Source organism: Uloborus diversus, unplaced genomic scaffold, assembly GCF_026930045.1.
Source record: "Uloborus diversus isolate 005 unplaced genomic scaffold, Udiv.v.3.1 scaffold_897, whole genome shotgun sequence".
Classification (NCBI taxonomy): domain Eukaryota; kingdom Metazoa; phylum Arthropoda; class Arachnida; order Araneae; family Uloboridae; genus Uloborus; species Uloborus diversus.
In genome coordinates this window covers 43496-61156 of record NW_026559118.1, presented here as the reverse complement: position 1 = coordinate 61156, position 17661 = coordinate 43496, and the positions used below count along the sequence as shown (strand labels likewise).

The following is a 17661-nucleotide window of genomic DNA, read 5'->3' as shown; positions in this document are numbered from 1 at the left end:
ACTAACTCTGGAATCGTCAAAATGTATATTTCGTATGTCTATGTGTTCTTAGGCACTTATCCACGTGTGGTCGAGTCGAAAAAAAAAACTCAACATTCATTTGGGGGTGAGCAAAATGGAAATCAAGGTCGATTTTTGAGTGACATTTTTTTCGCCAATACTATACTTCCTTTTTTTGTAAAAGGAAGCAAAAAAAAAAAAAAAACATCAGTGAAGTAATGGTAGTAATTTTTGTCTTGATTACAATGATATATATATATATAAGCTCTATTTAACCTGCAATAAATATTACAAAATAAAAGCAGCTCTTTAATGCCTAAAAGTGGAAAGACAACTTAAAAAATGAGCTGTATCAGATTCATTAATGAAAATAAATTTATTTATGAACCTGTTTGAGGACAGGGGCGGATCTAGAGGGGGGCCATGGGGGCCATGGCCCCTCCCAAAGCCTTGTGATTGTAGGAATGTTTTTAAGAAAAAAAAAAGAAAAAAATATTGTGAGAAGATAACAAAATTTAACACATGTGTTTTACTGAAAAAGAAGTATAAGACTTAATTTGGAGATAAATTATATCCCTATCCTAAAAGCAAAACTTTTATTTCCAAAATTTTTCTCCAACTTTTACATCATTTCTTGATTCCAACTACAGACACTTGGACAATCTCTAAATGCTACTGTTCTCAGAGTATACCTATTGTTCACAAGACCAAAGAGAGCCTAAATTTTCGTTTTTATGGCTTTATTTCGAAATTAGGGGGAGAACCTCCTTTTCCCATGCGTTTTCACAAATGCCTTGATATGTAGCGAAAAATTGCATTCTAAGTCTTTTATTTGGAAAAAATGTCAACGGAAACTAGCTTATCCAGCACTTATCACTTAACTTGCTAAAATGCAACATTACAAACGATTTTTGAAATCCCTCCCTTCTTAGTTTATATCGTGATGATAGCTTTAAAAGGAGGTTTTTGGAGGAGCTCACGAATCTTCCATCCCTTTTCTAAAATACGTATAAATATAGTCTCAAAGGCAAAATATTTCTAGGAAGGAAGGATTCCAAGCACCTTCACACTTCCTTTAATGTTAGCAGACATTACCTAAAGGTGCATTTTTAGGCTGGCCAGCTGAAGAGTTAGAGAAGAGCACCCCTCCTCTTCTAACTTCTCAATGTATAATGACAGAATATTTTGGTTTCTTAGCTTTATTTTCAAAAAGTATTTTGGAGGCAGCGCCCGAACCCTGACTTTTCTCCGTACATCATCAAAAATAGACGAAATGCGTTTTTAGTTTCCTAATTTTCAAAAATTACTCGGAAATTTAAATTTTTAAACATTTTTGAAGAAGATCCCTAAATCCACCCTCTCACCTAATGTCTCGATACCCCAAAAATTGAATTTTTAAAACTTCATTTTAATAAAATTTTTGGGGAGTTCAGAGTTTGTTCAAAACTTTCGGATGGCCCCTCCCAAAACAATTGGCTGGATCCGCCACTGTTTGAGGATATACTATAAGACTATGCTTTGGTTGTGACATACTGAACAAGCTTAATTGGTGATAACTAAATCACTTACTGTGCAAGTTGATGTCACATATCACCCTTATTCACACTGGTCAAGTTAGTCAACCAACCAATATTAAACAAGGTTCGACTAACTAAAAGAACAATTTTGTTACAATTCAGACATGTTCAGTTTGAATTTCCCACGGGAAAAAAAATAACTTGAGATCAGGTGGTTTCAAGATACAAAGGTTCTGATAAGGTTATAGTAAATGCTATTGGAACCAAGTCGAAGAGGTAACACCTTCTTTCAACTAAAAATATTCTACATTAACTTTGCTGAACATTTTATTGTAAATTTCTCCCATACATGTAAATACTTGAGCTTTACTTTTGTAAAAATGAGGAAAAGTGGTTTTTCTCTCCTCCAGTGACAAATTAATACATACTGAAATAAGGCCTTTAAAGGATTTTTTTTGGGGGGGGGGATGCTAAAGTTCCACAGCCCCTCTGAAGTTAGTGCCCTGGAGATAGTTTCAGCTATGCACGGCCAAGGGCGCCGACATGCAAAAATTAATGAGGGACCCGGATTTCACCTTGGGGGGGGGGAGGGTCTGGGGGACATGGAAATTCCCTCAGTAAAAAGGGACAAATTTTTTCCACTTTTGTACCATGAAAATACCATTTAACGTATTTTCTGATGTTTGTAATTTGCATGAATTATAGCAATATGTGACACAGTGTTTTTAAGACACAGGAATCTAAAAATTGTTATGCAAATTTTCTGGTTCGGTTAGACCATGTCCATTGTCTTAAGGACAGTTTTACAGTTCAATTTTGTGGAGTGCAGTGGATACATATTGCTTGTGGCTGTTAGTCTAAAATCATTTTTTTTTTTAAGTCCACCAAACTTCCCCCTTATATTTGATGCAATGCACTCTAAGCAGTCCTCTTAAATCCAGAAAAGGCAAGTCTAGGCATACAAGAACATCTTTTAGTAAATTAGATAGGGTCTTTGTCTTGATATATAGAATTTCATCAATGCCTAAGTCCCTTCTCATTGACACTCAAGTAAAAAGAAACTGTTCCTCAAGTAAAGCACTGGCCCCCTTCCTACTAAAAAAAGACACACCCACACACAAATTATTGGGGGGGGGGGCGAGCCCCCTCAAGCCTCATGGAGTTGGTGCTAGTGTGTATGTTTGTTCAGACATGAAAGTGCCAGTTAGTGAAAAAAGCAGACCTTTATGCAACAAATATTGTACTTACAACCAGCACAGAGAGATATATGCATCAAATCTTTTCTAAATGCACTAAAAAATACTTTGTATGATAAAATTAATTAATGAAACAAATCTAAAACTACCATTTGCTTAATAACAATTAAAATAAAGAGAAATAAATAAATATATATACACAAGAAATAAAACGAGCTTTTTTATGGTAGCACATGCTAACAAAACTCATAACTTTCAAAATATTTGCAGGATGCAAAAGGATTGAAATCTTAAACACCGCGTCCGCGTTCGGTTTTCGGCCCACACGTGTTCGATGTTGGTAAGCTTAGAGAGAGAGAAAAAAAGAGAGATAATACTTATGTGTTTAAAAAAGTAAAATGTTTTGTATGTTATTCCTGTAAGCTACTACTAAAAAGCTCTACCCCCTTTCCGTTTTCGCCACAACTTAAGGTACTTTGGTCAATCTAAAGAAAAACACAAGAAAGCCTGTAAAAAAGGCAAATTTTCGGGGAAACAGGGAAAAATTTCATGCCAGGATGTTGCAAATGGTAGACAAAATTTAGCAGCTAATGCAGTAAAAATTACTGTAATTTCTGGCAGAAAAGCCCCTTCCCCGCAAAAAGGTCCAGAAACGCCACGACTAAAAACTATGGTTAACTCAACCATGGAATATCAGGGTAGAAAAAATACATATTAAAAAGAAAGAATAGAAAAAACTTGGTGTATATACTCACCCGTGGATTGACTGACAAAATTGAGGAAAACTCCAAAAATTCGTGCTTAAATCGAACCACGAACTTTAGAGGAAAATAGGAAACGTTTCATAGCCGTTTTTTTCAAATAAAGTCTTGAAAAAAAAACAGAAAATGAAGTTTTATATCATATTTACGATCCAGAATGTGCAATGTTCGTACTGATGTATGAAAAAGTTCGCATTCGCGAATCCGATTTTTGTTAAGTGTTGCTTTCATTCTGAATTAACATCAATAAAATAAGGATTTTTTTTTTTTAGCTTCTCATAACATTCTTTTCCTTAAAACAAGCACCAATTTACTCGCAATCAACAGCACCGATAAATCGCGAACAGGGAATGTACTGTTTCCCGCATTTTTTGAACAGTTGGACTTTTACTGTAATTAACGCTTTTAGTTAACAATTAAAGAAATTAATGATCAAATCAGAGAATGTGTTATTTGTTTCTTTATTGTTTAATCGTCTAAAATCAGAGCGATAAAAAAATATCAATCGTAAATGCGCCGCATCGGTAGAAAGGTCGCACTTCCGCAAATTAAACTTTTTAACATGCAAACATCGCGACGCTTCTTCTGGAAAATATGAATACAAAAGTTTTTCTTTTCATATATGCATAAGTGGTGGTAGTTTGCTATCCAATTTTCCCCATGACCCAATGGTTGCGATTTGTTGGTTCAACGTTCATGCTTTTCATTCAAGTTCATAACTGTGGTTTAATATTTAATGAGGCATACGGCACGGGCACAGAGTATAAAACCCAACTTTGCTCCAGAGCCTTTGGGTCCTTTTGGCTTTTTAGAGTCAGCTTTGGATTCGTACACCGTCACGGGCACGCATCGCTTTAACTCGTTTCACGTACGTCCCTTATTCAAAACAGTAACTTTTTAAAGCCTTACCTCTAGTTTTTATGCCAATCCAGTTGAGATAATGAGTTAACTTTTTTGAAATGTATGTCTTTCCTCTAGCAGGTAATCCCACCATCGCAATGACATGAGGTAAATTGACATAATTTGTTCGATCACCTAGAAAGTAAAAAAAAAAGTAAATATTTTACAAAGACATTGAAGTGGGATTGAGAATTTGCTAAATAACATCGTTTCAAGTGGTTCTGATTTAGTCATACGCTGAAGCCTCCCTGTAACAAAATTAATAGATTCCAGTCCTAGTTTCAACAAAACAAAATGAAAAAGAATTTTCTTTCCAAGACTCTCATTAAAAAAGAAATTTTTTTTGAGAAGATTTATTTCTAAATTTTGCACTTTTTAATATAATTTAAGCATTTGAGCAATCTTTTGAGCAAATGAATGTCAATAATTTTATTAAAAGGTCGTGTTATATAACAGTCGAACTTTGTTCAAGTTCCGTTTTTGTGATTAAAATGTTTGGGAAGGATTAATTCTGTAATTTTGAACTTGGAGGTAAATGGCTCACTAGTCAGACACATCTGAAAGTATCATGCAAAACTGATTCATTTCATTGTGAAAACATACGAAACATTTTTACACAATACGCGTTACGACGAATAAAATGAAAATACCGCTCCCTTCCAAGAAAAAAAAATATTTTAGTAAAACATTCATTTTTATTAAAACAATATTCTTTTTTGAAGCATCGAAATTAATAATTTTTGTAATCTTGAAACAAAAACAAAAAAAATTTCGCTATCGAAAGAAATAAGAGAAAAAGACTCGTACTACGGCGATTCAAAAAACGCTTTGCATAAAACTCAAAGCATATACATACCTACACAATATCGAATATCGAAAGCTTGCATATAATGCTTGCGACCGTTCATGTTATGTTTCTATTTGAATAGAACAACTTCCAACAACTTACAAACGCAGAGCCAAATTCTCGGAAGGAAAACTAATTCTTTTCCGGACTGTCAACGTGTCAACACAGAGGAAGTGGGTGAAACACAAACAGGTGATGAAAATTATGCATAAAGTAAACCTTTTCCTCTATCCCACACCAGTCGCCAAAGAATTTGAATTCTAAATCAGTTTAGAATAAGACAGAGAACACAATACACGCTAAGAGAAATCAAGTGTGTAACGACCTTTAAATTAATGGAAAGGTCGAGCATAACAAGAAAAAAAAAGTTATTTTGGCAACTATCTCACATCTTGGAATCACATGAGAAAAGCTCGTTCACGTTAATGAATGGTTCAGAATATTTTGAAAGGATATACTTTTCTTTTGCAAAATTCATCAAACTTAAAAAGAGTGATATGAAGCCTGTTCAAATACTTCGCATACGACTTTCCCTTCTCCTTTTTTTTCAAATTCACAGTAATATATATATTCATATAATAATAAGGAAAAATCATAATTCTTATTATATATAAATGTATTATATTTCTAGGGGGGGGGGGGGGTAGCAAAGGCTACATTACTGACAGTTTCAGGGGACTGTTTTGGGGGGTTAAGTTCTTTTTTGGGGGGTTACATTCTTCGGGATGGATGCTTCACAGCTTATAAGAGGGAATGTCCTCGTCAAGGGGGGGGGGGGGGAACTCCAGGTTGAGGGTCGTAATGCGACAGCTTGTATGCTTTTTATTAACTTTTAAACAGGTTTTACTTGAAGGATTTTTTAAATAGCATGAAATTGTTGTATGACGCGAACATTCAGAGCTACTATATGGTGGGGGGAGGGGGGATAATGGCGCAACCTGGCGCTATTAGAATATTAGGGGAATATTTTTCAAGATAGATTTTTTTTTTCGGACAGTTGAGTTTTGATTTGACTTACGCGAGGAATGCGTTCCATGACCCTTCGCGTAAGTCGAAATTGGAACGTTGTGGAAAAGAGTATGCATACGATTTTTTTTATTAACCTACCCAATTATTTAGATATTTTTAAACACCCCTCAGACAGACCATATTACCGTTTCCTACATAAAGGAGCGGAATTTTTATTTTTACAAAAACTGCATTATTCAATATAAAATACTGTTACGATGCACAAAATCAATGATCAGTGAGGGAGAGAGACTAAGTAAATCAGTACGGTAAGGAGTAATAATAAAACTAGTGCTGTACAGTAGATACAATTGTTATATTTATAACCTAAAATTGAAGACAATAATATATGTTGCGCAATCAGATCGTTATTCTAATGCATTTGAAAATACAGTTATCCGCCTTTACTTTTATAACGCTCCCATCTATATCTATGGTAACACCCCTCTCCTTTCATACTGTTTGCATTTTGCTAACACACTACTCTGTAAACTATATATTAAAACTTAGTGCTGAACTTTTACGGATAGCCTTTTCTTGACTTTTAATTGTACGTATAGAAGATTTACTCATACCTAATTGTCGCGCTGCTTTGATCCACTTTTTAGCTGTTCAACCGTATTAAGAATCTTTACCCTTTCTTAAGTGTGGTCACAAATTTTCTCCTTCCATCTTCACAAACCTTATATGAAACAGCGTGCTTAGGTGTAGCAAGATGTCATCACCTTTCATATTTAAAATTTAAAAAAAATAATGAAAAATGTGGATAGTGGTTAGTTATACATATTAACAAAGCGATGTTTGGACTAGCGCAGTGTGGGAACTTGAGCAGTCAGTGATGCTAAAAGGGTAAGTATATTTGCGAAACAAATATTTAGTTGTCAACAACGAAGCCAATACTTAGCACTACGATTCGTTTTCGAAAATGTTCGTGTTGTGGGCGAGTAATTCGCGTTAGCTCTAAATTTTGTTACTAGTGGAAAACTAGCATTACAATCATTTCGTAGTCGAATAGCGTTGTGGCGGGAGTTGACAGAAAATGTATTTTTTTGGAGAAAAATTATATTTGAAATCATTCAACAAGTGTGTTCTTCCAAAGAAGTCCAAATGCAAATACATAAAATACAAATGCTTAAGCAGTGCCGTCGCTACGGGGGCTTGGGGCGGTTCCCAACGGGTGTCACCCGTCTGAGGGCTGACACCGAAAGTGGGATTGCAAGTTTTTGAAAAATATGAAGCTAAAATGCATTTCTACGGCCACAAATTTTTTCCACCTGGACGCCCTCCTTCCTACCCCACATCATGGAGTGAGGACTATACTCAAGATTAGGTTCATATTGTCAATAATTAGACCTAGTAGTGACTTTCTCTTATACCAAAAAACTGTACCCCATTATCTTTCCCTGTGTTTGAGGTACGTTTGACATAATTAAGGGGCCATCAATTGCATACACCCCCTTACTTTTTTTATTTCTCTACGGCCTATTGTACGAATTTGCGCTTTGTTGGAAATGCAATTATGCTTAATTACATTAACAACCCAGAACCCACACAAGGAGGTGTCTGCAATTGCATTTCACTTGTTCCATCCAGTCCTTCCCATCCGCCCAGCCAAGTTATTTACATGTTTACAATTACTACATTACTTTAAAACGTTTCTACTTTTGAACAGAGAGGTGGACAGGGGGGGGGGGGAGCCGGGACACATGTTGGTCCGAGCCTGAAGGGGCCCCCAAGATTTTTAAACTGTGGGATGAAATATACTTAGTAAATGATATTGAGGGGGGGGGGGCGTAAAAGTCATCTGTGACAGGCCTCAAAATTTCTGTGCACGCCCTAGCTTTAGAACACAGGTTTGAAGTTGGAATAACTCAGTTTTCGTATTGATGATCAGGTTTGGGGTCAAAATGTCGCTGGGCCCAAAATGTCGCCAGGCCAAAATGTCGCCGGTTCAAAATTCGCTTCGTTAAAAATGGGACTGGACTAAATGAGTTTCTTGATATATTCTAAAAATTTCTCCCATTTTGATTCGTAACGCTAGGCTGTTTTTCAGCAAGCAAATAGAATACAAGCAAACGCACTTTTCCATTTTTTACGTTATCTCATTTCTTGTGACTCGCTATCTACTAACTGTAATCCACAACCCTAAATTAAACATTAAATTTCTTGAAAGCAATCACGTTGATTGAAATTGGCGTACTGGGTCACTTTTGAGGTCCATCGGCTTCCGCGTATTGTCCGTTTTTCATAAGAAGACACTTAACTCCACCCTCGTCACGTGGTAACCGGTGATTCTATTTGGCTGTTTTCGGTAGAAGGTATATTCGGATCATAGCATTTTGTTGTAAAAGCAGCGGTTTTTAAATTGTAAGAATAACTAAAATGACAACAGACAAGTGAAGCAAGTGATATAGAGAACACAGACTTTTTTGCACATTAAAATGCACGCCCAAGTTAAGGCTGTCTGGTTTGTCTCCTTTAGAAGCTCGTGGATTGCGTACCGATCACCCATGCGTAAAATGGAACTCTGCGTTGGAGGAGGCGTGGCGAAGTGCCTTCTCGTGAAAAACGGACAATACCCTGGAATCGACTTGATTCATTACCCGACCCTCTCAACTTCAAACTTAGACCATTGAGTCAATGATCTAAGACTTCAAACAATCCACTTTAGACAAAAACAGCACCCAGCACATATCATCTAACATCCAGTCCCGGTATTCATTTGAAGTTTGACGTCTTAAATTCAAATGATATTTTCGCAATTATGACTGCGATTGGAGTCATTTGTAGAAAAAATAAACCCAACGAATAGAGTCCTATCACATTTCGAGATTACGAAAAACATAATTTGAATTTAAGACGTAAAAATTCAAATAAAGGCCAGGGGCTGGATTTTTTTTTATCAGTCTTTTTTACGGGAAAGCAGGATAACATGAGAACAAAAAATTCTACTGAGCGAAATCTGTACAGTGGAGGAATTTTTTAAAAAAAGACCCTGAGATCTTAATAAGTCTACTAAAGATGAATATATATACAGTCGGACCTCTATATATCGAAGTAGCAAATTGCCGGAAAATAATCCGATGTATAGAAATTTCGATATATGGAAACGATCTTATTTTATCATAAAAATCTCCTAAAACATTGAAATTAAAGCTAATTTTCGTGTATGAAACCCTATTTCTAATTTATACGAGCATCGGATTAAATGAAAATTAATAATTAAAAAATTAACAGAAATTACACTTTTGCGCTTTCATACACCTTCATTCTGCGGCAATTCAATTTGATCCGCAACATTAGGGGGATTTTCGTTTTCACAATGTAATCGGAGAAAAGTAAAAAATTATTCTACCTAACTTGAACGATTTTTACTGAAGCTAAAAAGACTAGGAATGATAATCAACAGACAAAAGGGATAAGTTGAAACTGATTTCACAGTGCTACTAGTTAAAACTAAGATTTAAAATAAACTTGAGGGAATTTAAGAACTCCAGAACGGAACAACGACCTATCTACGCACATCCCTCAACCCCAAATTCCTTATGAGTTTCGTAGCAACTTTTAGTGAACAGAATTTTCTCCCGTAACCTTCAGTTTTCCTGAGACAAACAGTCAAAAGTGGAAAAAACAAAATCTACGAATGTCTCGAAAATAATTTCGATGTATAGAGATTTTTTTGATATACAGAAACAATTTTTCCAAACATAGAAATTTGCTGGGATTTCGATATAGAGAAATTTTCGATATGTGGAAGTTCGATATATGAAGGTTCGACTGCATAAATAATATTTTATTATTCCCCACTAATATCATAACAGTTATTAAAAACTAAACCTGCTTAAAAATAAATGTAAAAAAGTAAGCAAATCTTGTGAAAAAGCGGGAATTTCAATACAATTTGGGAAAGAAAAAAAAATGTTCCACATTCTGAATCATAAGCTAGAAAATGAGATGTCACAAGCATAAACAAGGCAATAACAGTGAAAGATATAAAAACATAAGATAAGTGTGACATTACATCGTAAGGAAGCTAGTGATAATAATCAACGAAAAGCAAGAAAGATTACGTTGATAACGCTTTAGATAGGCTATATTTTGAAGGAAGTCAAATAAATCAAGGTTCTTTTTCCTCTGCTAATTATCCATTTCATTAAGATGATGATAAATTCAGCTCTCAAATATAGGGCACTGACAATTATTGCTCGTTTGTACAATAAGAAAGCTATTCACATCTTAGAGGAGCAACCGTTTTTAATTCTATGACCGCTTTGATTCATAAAAGAAGGAAAATAAGAAATAACGTTTATTGTATAAAAGATGCAGAATACTGCATACACGTATTTCGGGGTTGCAAGGAACCCCTTTTTCAAAGCAAAATTTGTGAGCTTATGGGTGAAATGACATCCGACAAAAGCAAAGAGGAAGATAAGCAAGCAGCTTATAAGTTAAAATAGCGAAACCTTTTTTTTTTCATTTTATTTTATGTGCACCCTCGAACTTGTGCTCGCCCTCGAACTTTTTTTCTTACTGCCCTGATTTGTCGACCCAAAAACAATTTTAATGTATATTATCTCGATTTTCAAAAGAGGATATTTATAACTTTAAAAAAGTTTTGTTTGCTTGTTTTTTCCTGATATTTTTGTAGTTCCAATCACCCTTTATAAAGCTTCAACATGAAGAATTTTACATCTATTTTTTAAATTTTCCTCCGAGGGACAAACCCCCCGGACCCCTTAAAGTTGTAGGTATTCTGTACTCCAATTGAAGGGGAGCCCTGTAACACCCTCTTGATACCATTGCATCTCTTAAAGGCATCTCTTTTCTTAATGTGTTTGCCTGCTCTAACAGGTGAGCAGGCAAACACATTAAGAAAAGAAAAAGAGGAAAAGCATAGTTTTATTTATTGCTTGAAAAAGACAACATACAGTGCGCGGGGGGGGGGGGGGGGGGTACTTAAAAATGGCCTTCTTCGGCACCGATAAACTAGTTGTTCGAACCCCTTTCGTTAAAGGGGGGGCCACATATCTGAAATAGCTTAGGGCCCCGTTAAGTCTAAATCCGGCCCTGCATACGTCTATGCACACGCGCGCCTACACGCACACACACACGTGATAGCGAAAAACATAATTTAAATTCACGATGTCAACATTTTAAATTCTTTTTTTTTTGTTTAATTTAACTTTATTTGCTCTCTCTAAAGCTTGCGCATTCCTTTATTTATGATTTTTTTACGTTCTCAAACCTGTGCGCCTTCGGTTTTTTTTTTTTCACTTTCAGGTTTCTCTCCCTTTTTTGCGCTCTTTGGTAGTTAAGGTTGGCGCCTTCTTGGGGGACCCAGTCTGCCTCTGGGGAGAGGTACAAGACATATTCAAGTACATTTCATAGATAAAACAACAAAATACATACACAGGTGCAACACTTTATTGTGTTTTCAACATCCAAGGGAGAAGCAGGCTCCGATTAAGATATCTAGGGGCCCAAGGTCAAATAATTTTTTTTGGGGTCCCCTGTATTCAAACTTTACAATTTTAGCCAATGGATAAAACAATTTTTGACATTTGGCGTCCCCTAAATGGACCCTAGGAGGCCACGGCCTATTCAGTAATCAGGCCCTCGGAGGAGGGACAATTGACTCCCCTGTAAGCATTTAAAATCCATTTTTTAGAGGTGGAAAACATGTGATGGTTGATATCTTCGCTTTTCGTAAAAAACTCAAGACATGTTAGTAGTATGAGAAAAAAAAAGTATTGTTTCTTTCTTCTTTCATCCGACTTTTTTGTCCTTGAGTAGGTCAAAGCAGTGGCGGATTTACCATGTTGCAATTGCGAGGGCCTCAAATGGAATCCTAAAAAGCATACAATTTTTTTTTTACGTAGTTCTGTTGATCTCTAAGGAAGAGGCCCGCAAAAATTCATCGGGACGGGTAACAAATCTGTAAATTTGTAATTAGGCTGAAGTTTAAGGTCATGTATTACAATTATTCGGCAGAATATCTGACCAACAGTTACATTGCAGAGAAATTCGGTAAATAAAACAAACAAATTAAACCAGGCCCGCAAGGTTGCCACCGATAATATGCAATAAAAAAGTAGCCTTCATTAAAATGAAAATAAAAACCTCACTATTTAAAAAAAAAAAACGCAAAATAATTTTACTATTTTTTTAAATTCAAATTTGGATTCCCCAGACTAAATAAGAGTGCAAGTAAAGATTTTATATCTGGAAACAAATAAATATACATTTACTAAAAAAAGTGATAGAACTCGCATTTTCTAATCTCGTAGTGCATCATTTAATCAAACTGCACAACAGGATGTGGAATATCAGCAAATCCATCAAGGAAATTGAATTCGCAATTGAAAAGAATAAATAGATTATCGATTAGTACTATTCTAGTTTTCTAGTACGAGTAGGAAAACCGTTTTTAGATGTAAAAAAAAAAAAAAAAATGAACGATATAAAATTCTCTATCGTCTGAAATGAATTTTTGAGTTGAGTAACATACGAATGCTACGCCTAAACTAAAATCAACTGCTTTTGTATACTAGAAATTTCTGAACATTAAAAATAAGAAAGAAAGGGAGGGGAAAAAGGGGGGGGGAGAAAAATCATTAAAAAAAAAAACTTTCTACCTTCAATTGAATTTGAAAAACTACACATTAAAATACTTGACTATCCACAAATGATGTCACGCTTTGAGAGCGTAGGGGTATGTGAAATTGGGATAAGAGACGGGAAGCAGGGCCGCCGAGAGAAAAGGAGGGCGAGCCTCTTGCCATACACGCTCAAGATTCGTATGGAAATTGATTGTGGACGAGCGGTTAGGCGACGTCACCACTGTGGCTGCTGCAATGGGTGTATTAAAAAGTTCCATCACACCTTTAGAGGATCGCTATGTAGCACTCGTGGTAAAAAAGAACAGAAAATTCCCTCCTGGAGGGATAGCTGCAAATTTTACAATCGCTACCGGTACGCATGTTTCTGCAAAAACAATCTCACGGTGAGTAAATACTGGTGGTTTGTACGCACGGAAGCCCATACGTTGCATCCAAGTTCAACCACGCCATCGTCGAGATATATTACGCTGGTGTAAGGAATATATTGGTTCGGATAGTCAAAATTGGTCTAGAGTGATGTTCTCGGACGAATCTCGTTTCAGTGTGACAAGTGATTCTGGTCACCAACCACTGTGGAGAGAGCGTGGAACACGTTATGCAAAAATTTGTTTGTGAACGGGATCGCAGGGCTCCCAACACATTTTAGCCATAGAAAAGGGTAAAAGAGGACCACTTTGAATCAAAAAGGGGACCAAAGAGGACCAGTTAGGAATAAAAAGAGGACCTTGAGAGGACCATTCATAGTTAAACCCAGGGAAGCACCAAAAGGCAAATTAGCTGCCTGGCACTAAATACATGAAGATAATTTGTTAATTAACCGTAATAATGATTTTTAATGATAAATCCTTATCACCTTCTGCACAACTGAATTTTTTATCCATTGAATTATATTATTTACACAAATATTCGAATGGGGAGGGGGGTGACAAGCAAGCATGTAACTGACCATCTTACAGAGTAACTTTAATTGTAAAATAAATTTTCTACTAATTAACAGGTAAAAACTGGCTAGTTAAAAATAATCACCTAAGTGAGTGATGAATTAGTGCATACCTAATAAAGACTTTTTAGATATAGTTATTACAGTAAACACCTTAGCACATAGTAGTTTACAAAATTTTTCACATAACCAGTTTAAAGAGAATTTATTTTAATATAAGGTACCGCAAGACAAGAAGCTATAGTTTAGAGGCCAGGAGGTCCCCTCCCCCTCTACAGCCCTTGGCTTTTACACATATTTCCAGCCTACATATGGTACGTTTATATACATATAAGAGTTTATGATCAAACACCAAAGCAGGAGGTAATTTCTGGCTACGCTACTGATTGACTAAATTCAAAAATATTAGAGGATTGCAAATCATTTATTAGTACGCTAAGTATCCAAATCATTTCTTCATATGTATGTATTAGTTGTTCTGGCACCAAAAAATATTGTAACTGCCTTCATGTATATATAAAAATTAGTGAGAAAGAAATTTTTTTTATTAAAGCTCCCACACCCAAAAATATACAAATGCGCTCAAGTGATAAATACACTGAATGTAAATTTGAGGCAGCTTTTACTGGATAACTTAATGTAATAAATAAATGGGTAATTTCAGATTCATAAAGCTATGTTTCCAAATTGAAAATACTCATTTTGAGTATTTAAAAAAAATAAGGATACAAAGTTTTAGTTTTTAAAAATAAAATTAAATAATATACTTTGAGGTAGCACATGTCAAAACAGCTTCCAATTTTCAAAAATAAAATTAAATAATATAATTTGAGGTAGCACATTTCAAAACAGCTTCCAATTTTCAAAAATATTAAAATAATTACAAGATTCAAAAGCATTGAAATCTTGAACACGAGAATCAAATTTTCAAGAAGTATATTCACTGTTGGCATAATTTCCAAAAAAAAAAAAAAAAAATCTCTAAAACTAAACATGACTAAAATTGAGCATAAAATATGCTAGTCTAGGATAGCATATGTGAAAATAACATTCGATTGAGCAAAATATCAAAATATTTACAAGATGCAAAAAGAGTGAAATCTCAAACAATAAGAAGCAATTCTTCGCGAAGTTCGAGTAAGTACAATGCTGCTATGGTTCCAAAAATAAGAAAGTTTATTATCTATTAAAATTAAACAAAAGATAAGCTAATCTACGGTGGCGTATGTCAAAATAACTTCCGATTGCCAAAAATATCAAAACATTAACAAGATGCAAAAAGATTGAAATCTCAAACACAAGCAATTTTCCGTGAAGTGCGAGTAAGTTCAATGTTGCCATGGTTTCGAAAAAAAAGTAGTTTATCTATTAAAATTAAACAAAAAATAAGCTAATCTACGATGGCGTACGTCAAAATAACTTCCGATTGTCAAAAATATCAAAATACAGTAGCCCCTCGTTATATCGCGCCTCGTTATATCGCTCATTCGGATATATCGCTCTTTTCTTCTGTCTCCCCAAATATTAAAGCCTAAAATAAGAAAAAAAACTTTGTTTTAAGTTTGTAACCATTTCTGAAAACATATGGTATTGCACAGAGAAGGTCTCTTCTCTATTTGTCAATGAACAAAAGGAAGCAATTCTTCTGAATTCGCTGGAAAAGCAGCAGCAATTCCTGTCCTCCAAATGTACATATACCCGCATAGTATATTTCAGTTTAAGATGGTATGTAAACTACTTGACATCTTCTTTTGTATTGATACATTGCTTTTACAAGGAGTGAGAGACATCAAGCAAGATTCATAGTAGCCCCATGTAGAAGAGAATATACGCCCTTCTTTTAGTACAGAAAAGATTTGTACTTGGTTGCGTAAACCTGGATTTGCATCAAAGAAGGGAATAATGATCTGGACGGGCGAAATAGTTTCCTGGAAACAATCCGGTTTCTTGTACTTTTCACATCCTTTCTACAGCAAGTAAAACGGATTAGAAAACCTACTCGGAATAAGAGGGTATTGGAATGCTCATTCTTATCTCGCGGTAGCTCAGAAAGATCGTCTTCATTCGTAATTTGATGATTTTAACTTTCTGACGGTGAAAATTTACTTAAATTTCAATAGGTGCGATAGTACCCACATCGAAACCATTAGAAACTAATGTCAAAAAGAACAAATGCCAATTTACCTGTGTATTAGACATAACTATTTTTAATGCCCTCCGTTATATCGCGCTTTCGGATATATCGCTCTTTTTCTTTGTCCCCCGAAAAGCGCGATATAACGAGGGGTTACTGTATTAACAAGATGCAAAAAGATTGAAATCTCAAACACGACAAGCAATTTTCCGCGAAGTGAGAGAAAGTACAATGTTGCCATGGTCTCGAAAAAACCGTAGTTTTTTATCTATTACAATTAAACAAAAAATAAGCTAATCTATGGTGGAGTGTGTCAAAATAACTTCTGATTGACAAAAATATCAAATTATTTACAAGATGCAAAAAGATTGAAATCTCAAACACGACAAGCACTTTCCGCGAAGTGCGAGAAAGTTCAATGTTGCTGTTGGTTCAAAAAATGAAAAAGTTAATTGTCTAGTAAAATTAACCAAAAAATAAGCTAATCTAAGGAGGTGTTATGTCAAAAAAACTTCCGATTGCCAAAAATATCAAAATATTTACAAGATGCAAAGAGATTGAAATATCAAAACCCAGCAAGCAATTTTCGGCGAAGTCCAAGAAAGTTTGATGTTACCATGGTTTCAAAAAAAAAAGTAGTTCATTATCTATCGGAATTAAACATAAAATAAGCTAATCTAAGTTAATGAATGTTAAAATAACTTTTGATTGTCAAAAATATCAAAATATTAACAAGATGCAAAAAGATTGAAATCGCAAACGCATGAAGTAATTTTTCGCGATGCTACATATCGAACACAAGTTCAGAAAATTGCACTGATGAAACATGCTTGATTTTTTTCAAGGGCGTACGAACCTGTGAGAAATTTCGGTCGCAAAATGCTTTGATTTGAAGTCATAACTCCTCCCCCAAACCTCTCCATTTGCTAGATTTCCATGTTACAGCGGTTGAAAGAGGAGTAATGACGTCAATCTGAAGCGAAATAATACCAGAAAGTCAGGTTCAATAGAAAAATGGCGCCGCGGCCGCGTGTTCGGGCGTAACAAACGTCAGCACACAATATCTTTTAATGTAATGAAAATTTTTTAAATCTGATTTTTGAGTAAAAACAATATGAAAGCGGACTAAACGGACCAAAATGTTAAAAACGGTCTAAAGCGGACTTTACCCTAAAAAACGGACTTCGGCGGAAAAAGCGGACCATTTGGGAGCCCTGGGATCGGTACGGCCCAGGCGTGATGGTATGAGCAGGCATCATGCACTCAATGGCGAACACCGCTTCACATTTTTGAACAAGAAAGCGTTACTTCGCAAATGTATTGCAGGAGTTCTGCTGGATCATGTTCGTCTTTTAGGGGGGCTGTAGATTAAGGTTTTCTTTTTACGGACGACGACACACGGCCACACAGGAGCGCTTAAGTGTCAGACACACACTGCAAAGTGAAAACATTCTCCAGGGTGGCGACAGGAACTGTGAAAAAAAGTTCCCTGACTTTCCCCTGATTTCGTTCACCAAATTTCCCTGATTTACGTTACCAATGATAATGGTTTTCTTTCTTTGCTCTACTTGAAATCCATTGTATGTTTGTATAAAATGCAGTATTTTAAACGTTTTAAGTTGCGTAAAATTGTTGAACAAAAGATATATTTTAAAAAGTTGCTACTTTTTTAATAAAATGGTTAAAAAAAACCATATCAAGTCAATTTTTTTGGGGGAAAAAACCCTACAAAATAGTA

The 17661-nt window shown here is 35.3% G+C and overlaps 1 protein-coding gene across 2 annotated transcripts in view; it reads right to left on the bottom strand.

The window, feature by feature from the left end:
* The window catches only part of LOC129234002 (6-phosphofructo-2-kinase/fructose-2,6-bisphosphatase 1-like), a gene marked incomplete at its 3' end in the record, with an annotated part of 54609 nt that overhangs the window by 19384 nt on the left and 17564 nt on the right, over positions 1–17661 (bottom strand). Inside the window, 2 exon segments of one of the 2 annotated variants that reach the window (XM_054867910.1) lie at positions 4384–4509; positions 5231–5441. In XM_054867910.1, the coding sequence (XP_054723885.1) occupies positions 4384–4509; positions 5231–5282 (178 nt within the window). 2 annotated transcript variants of the gene reach the window in all.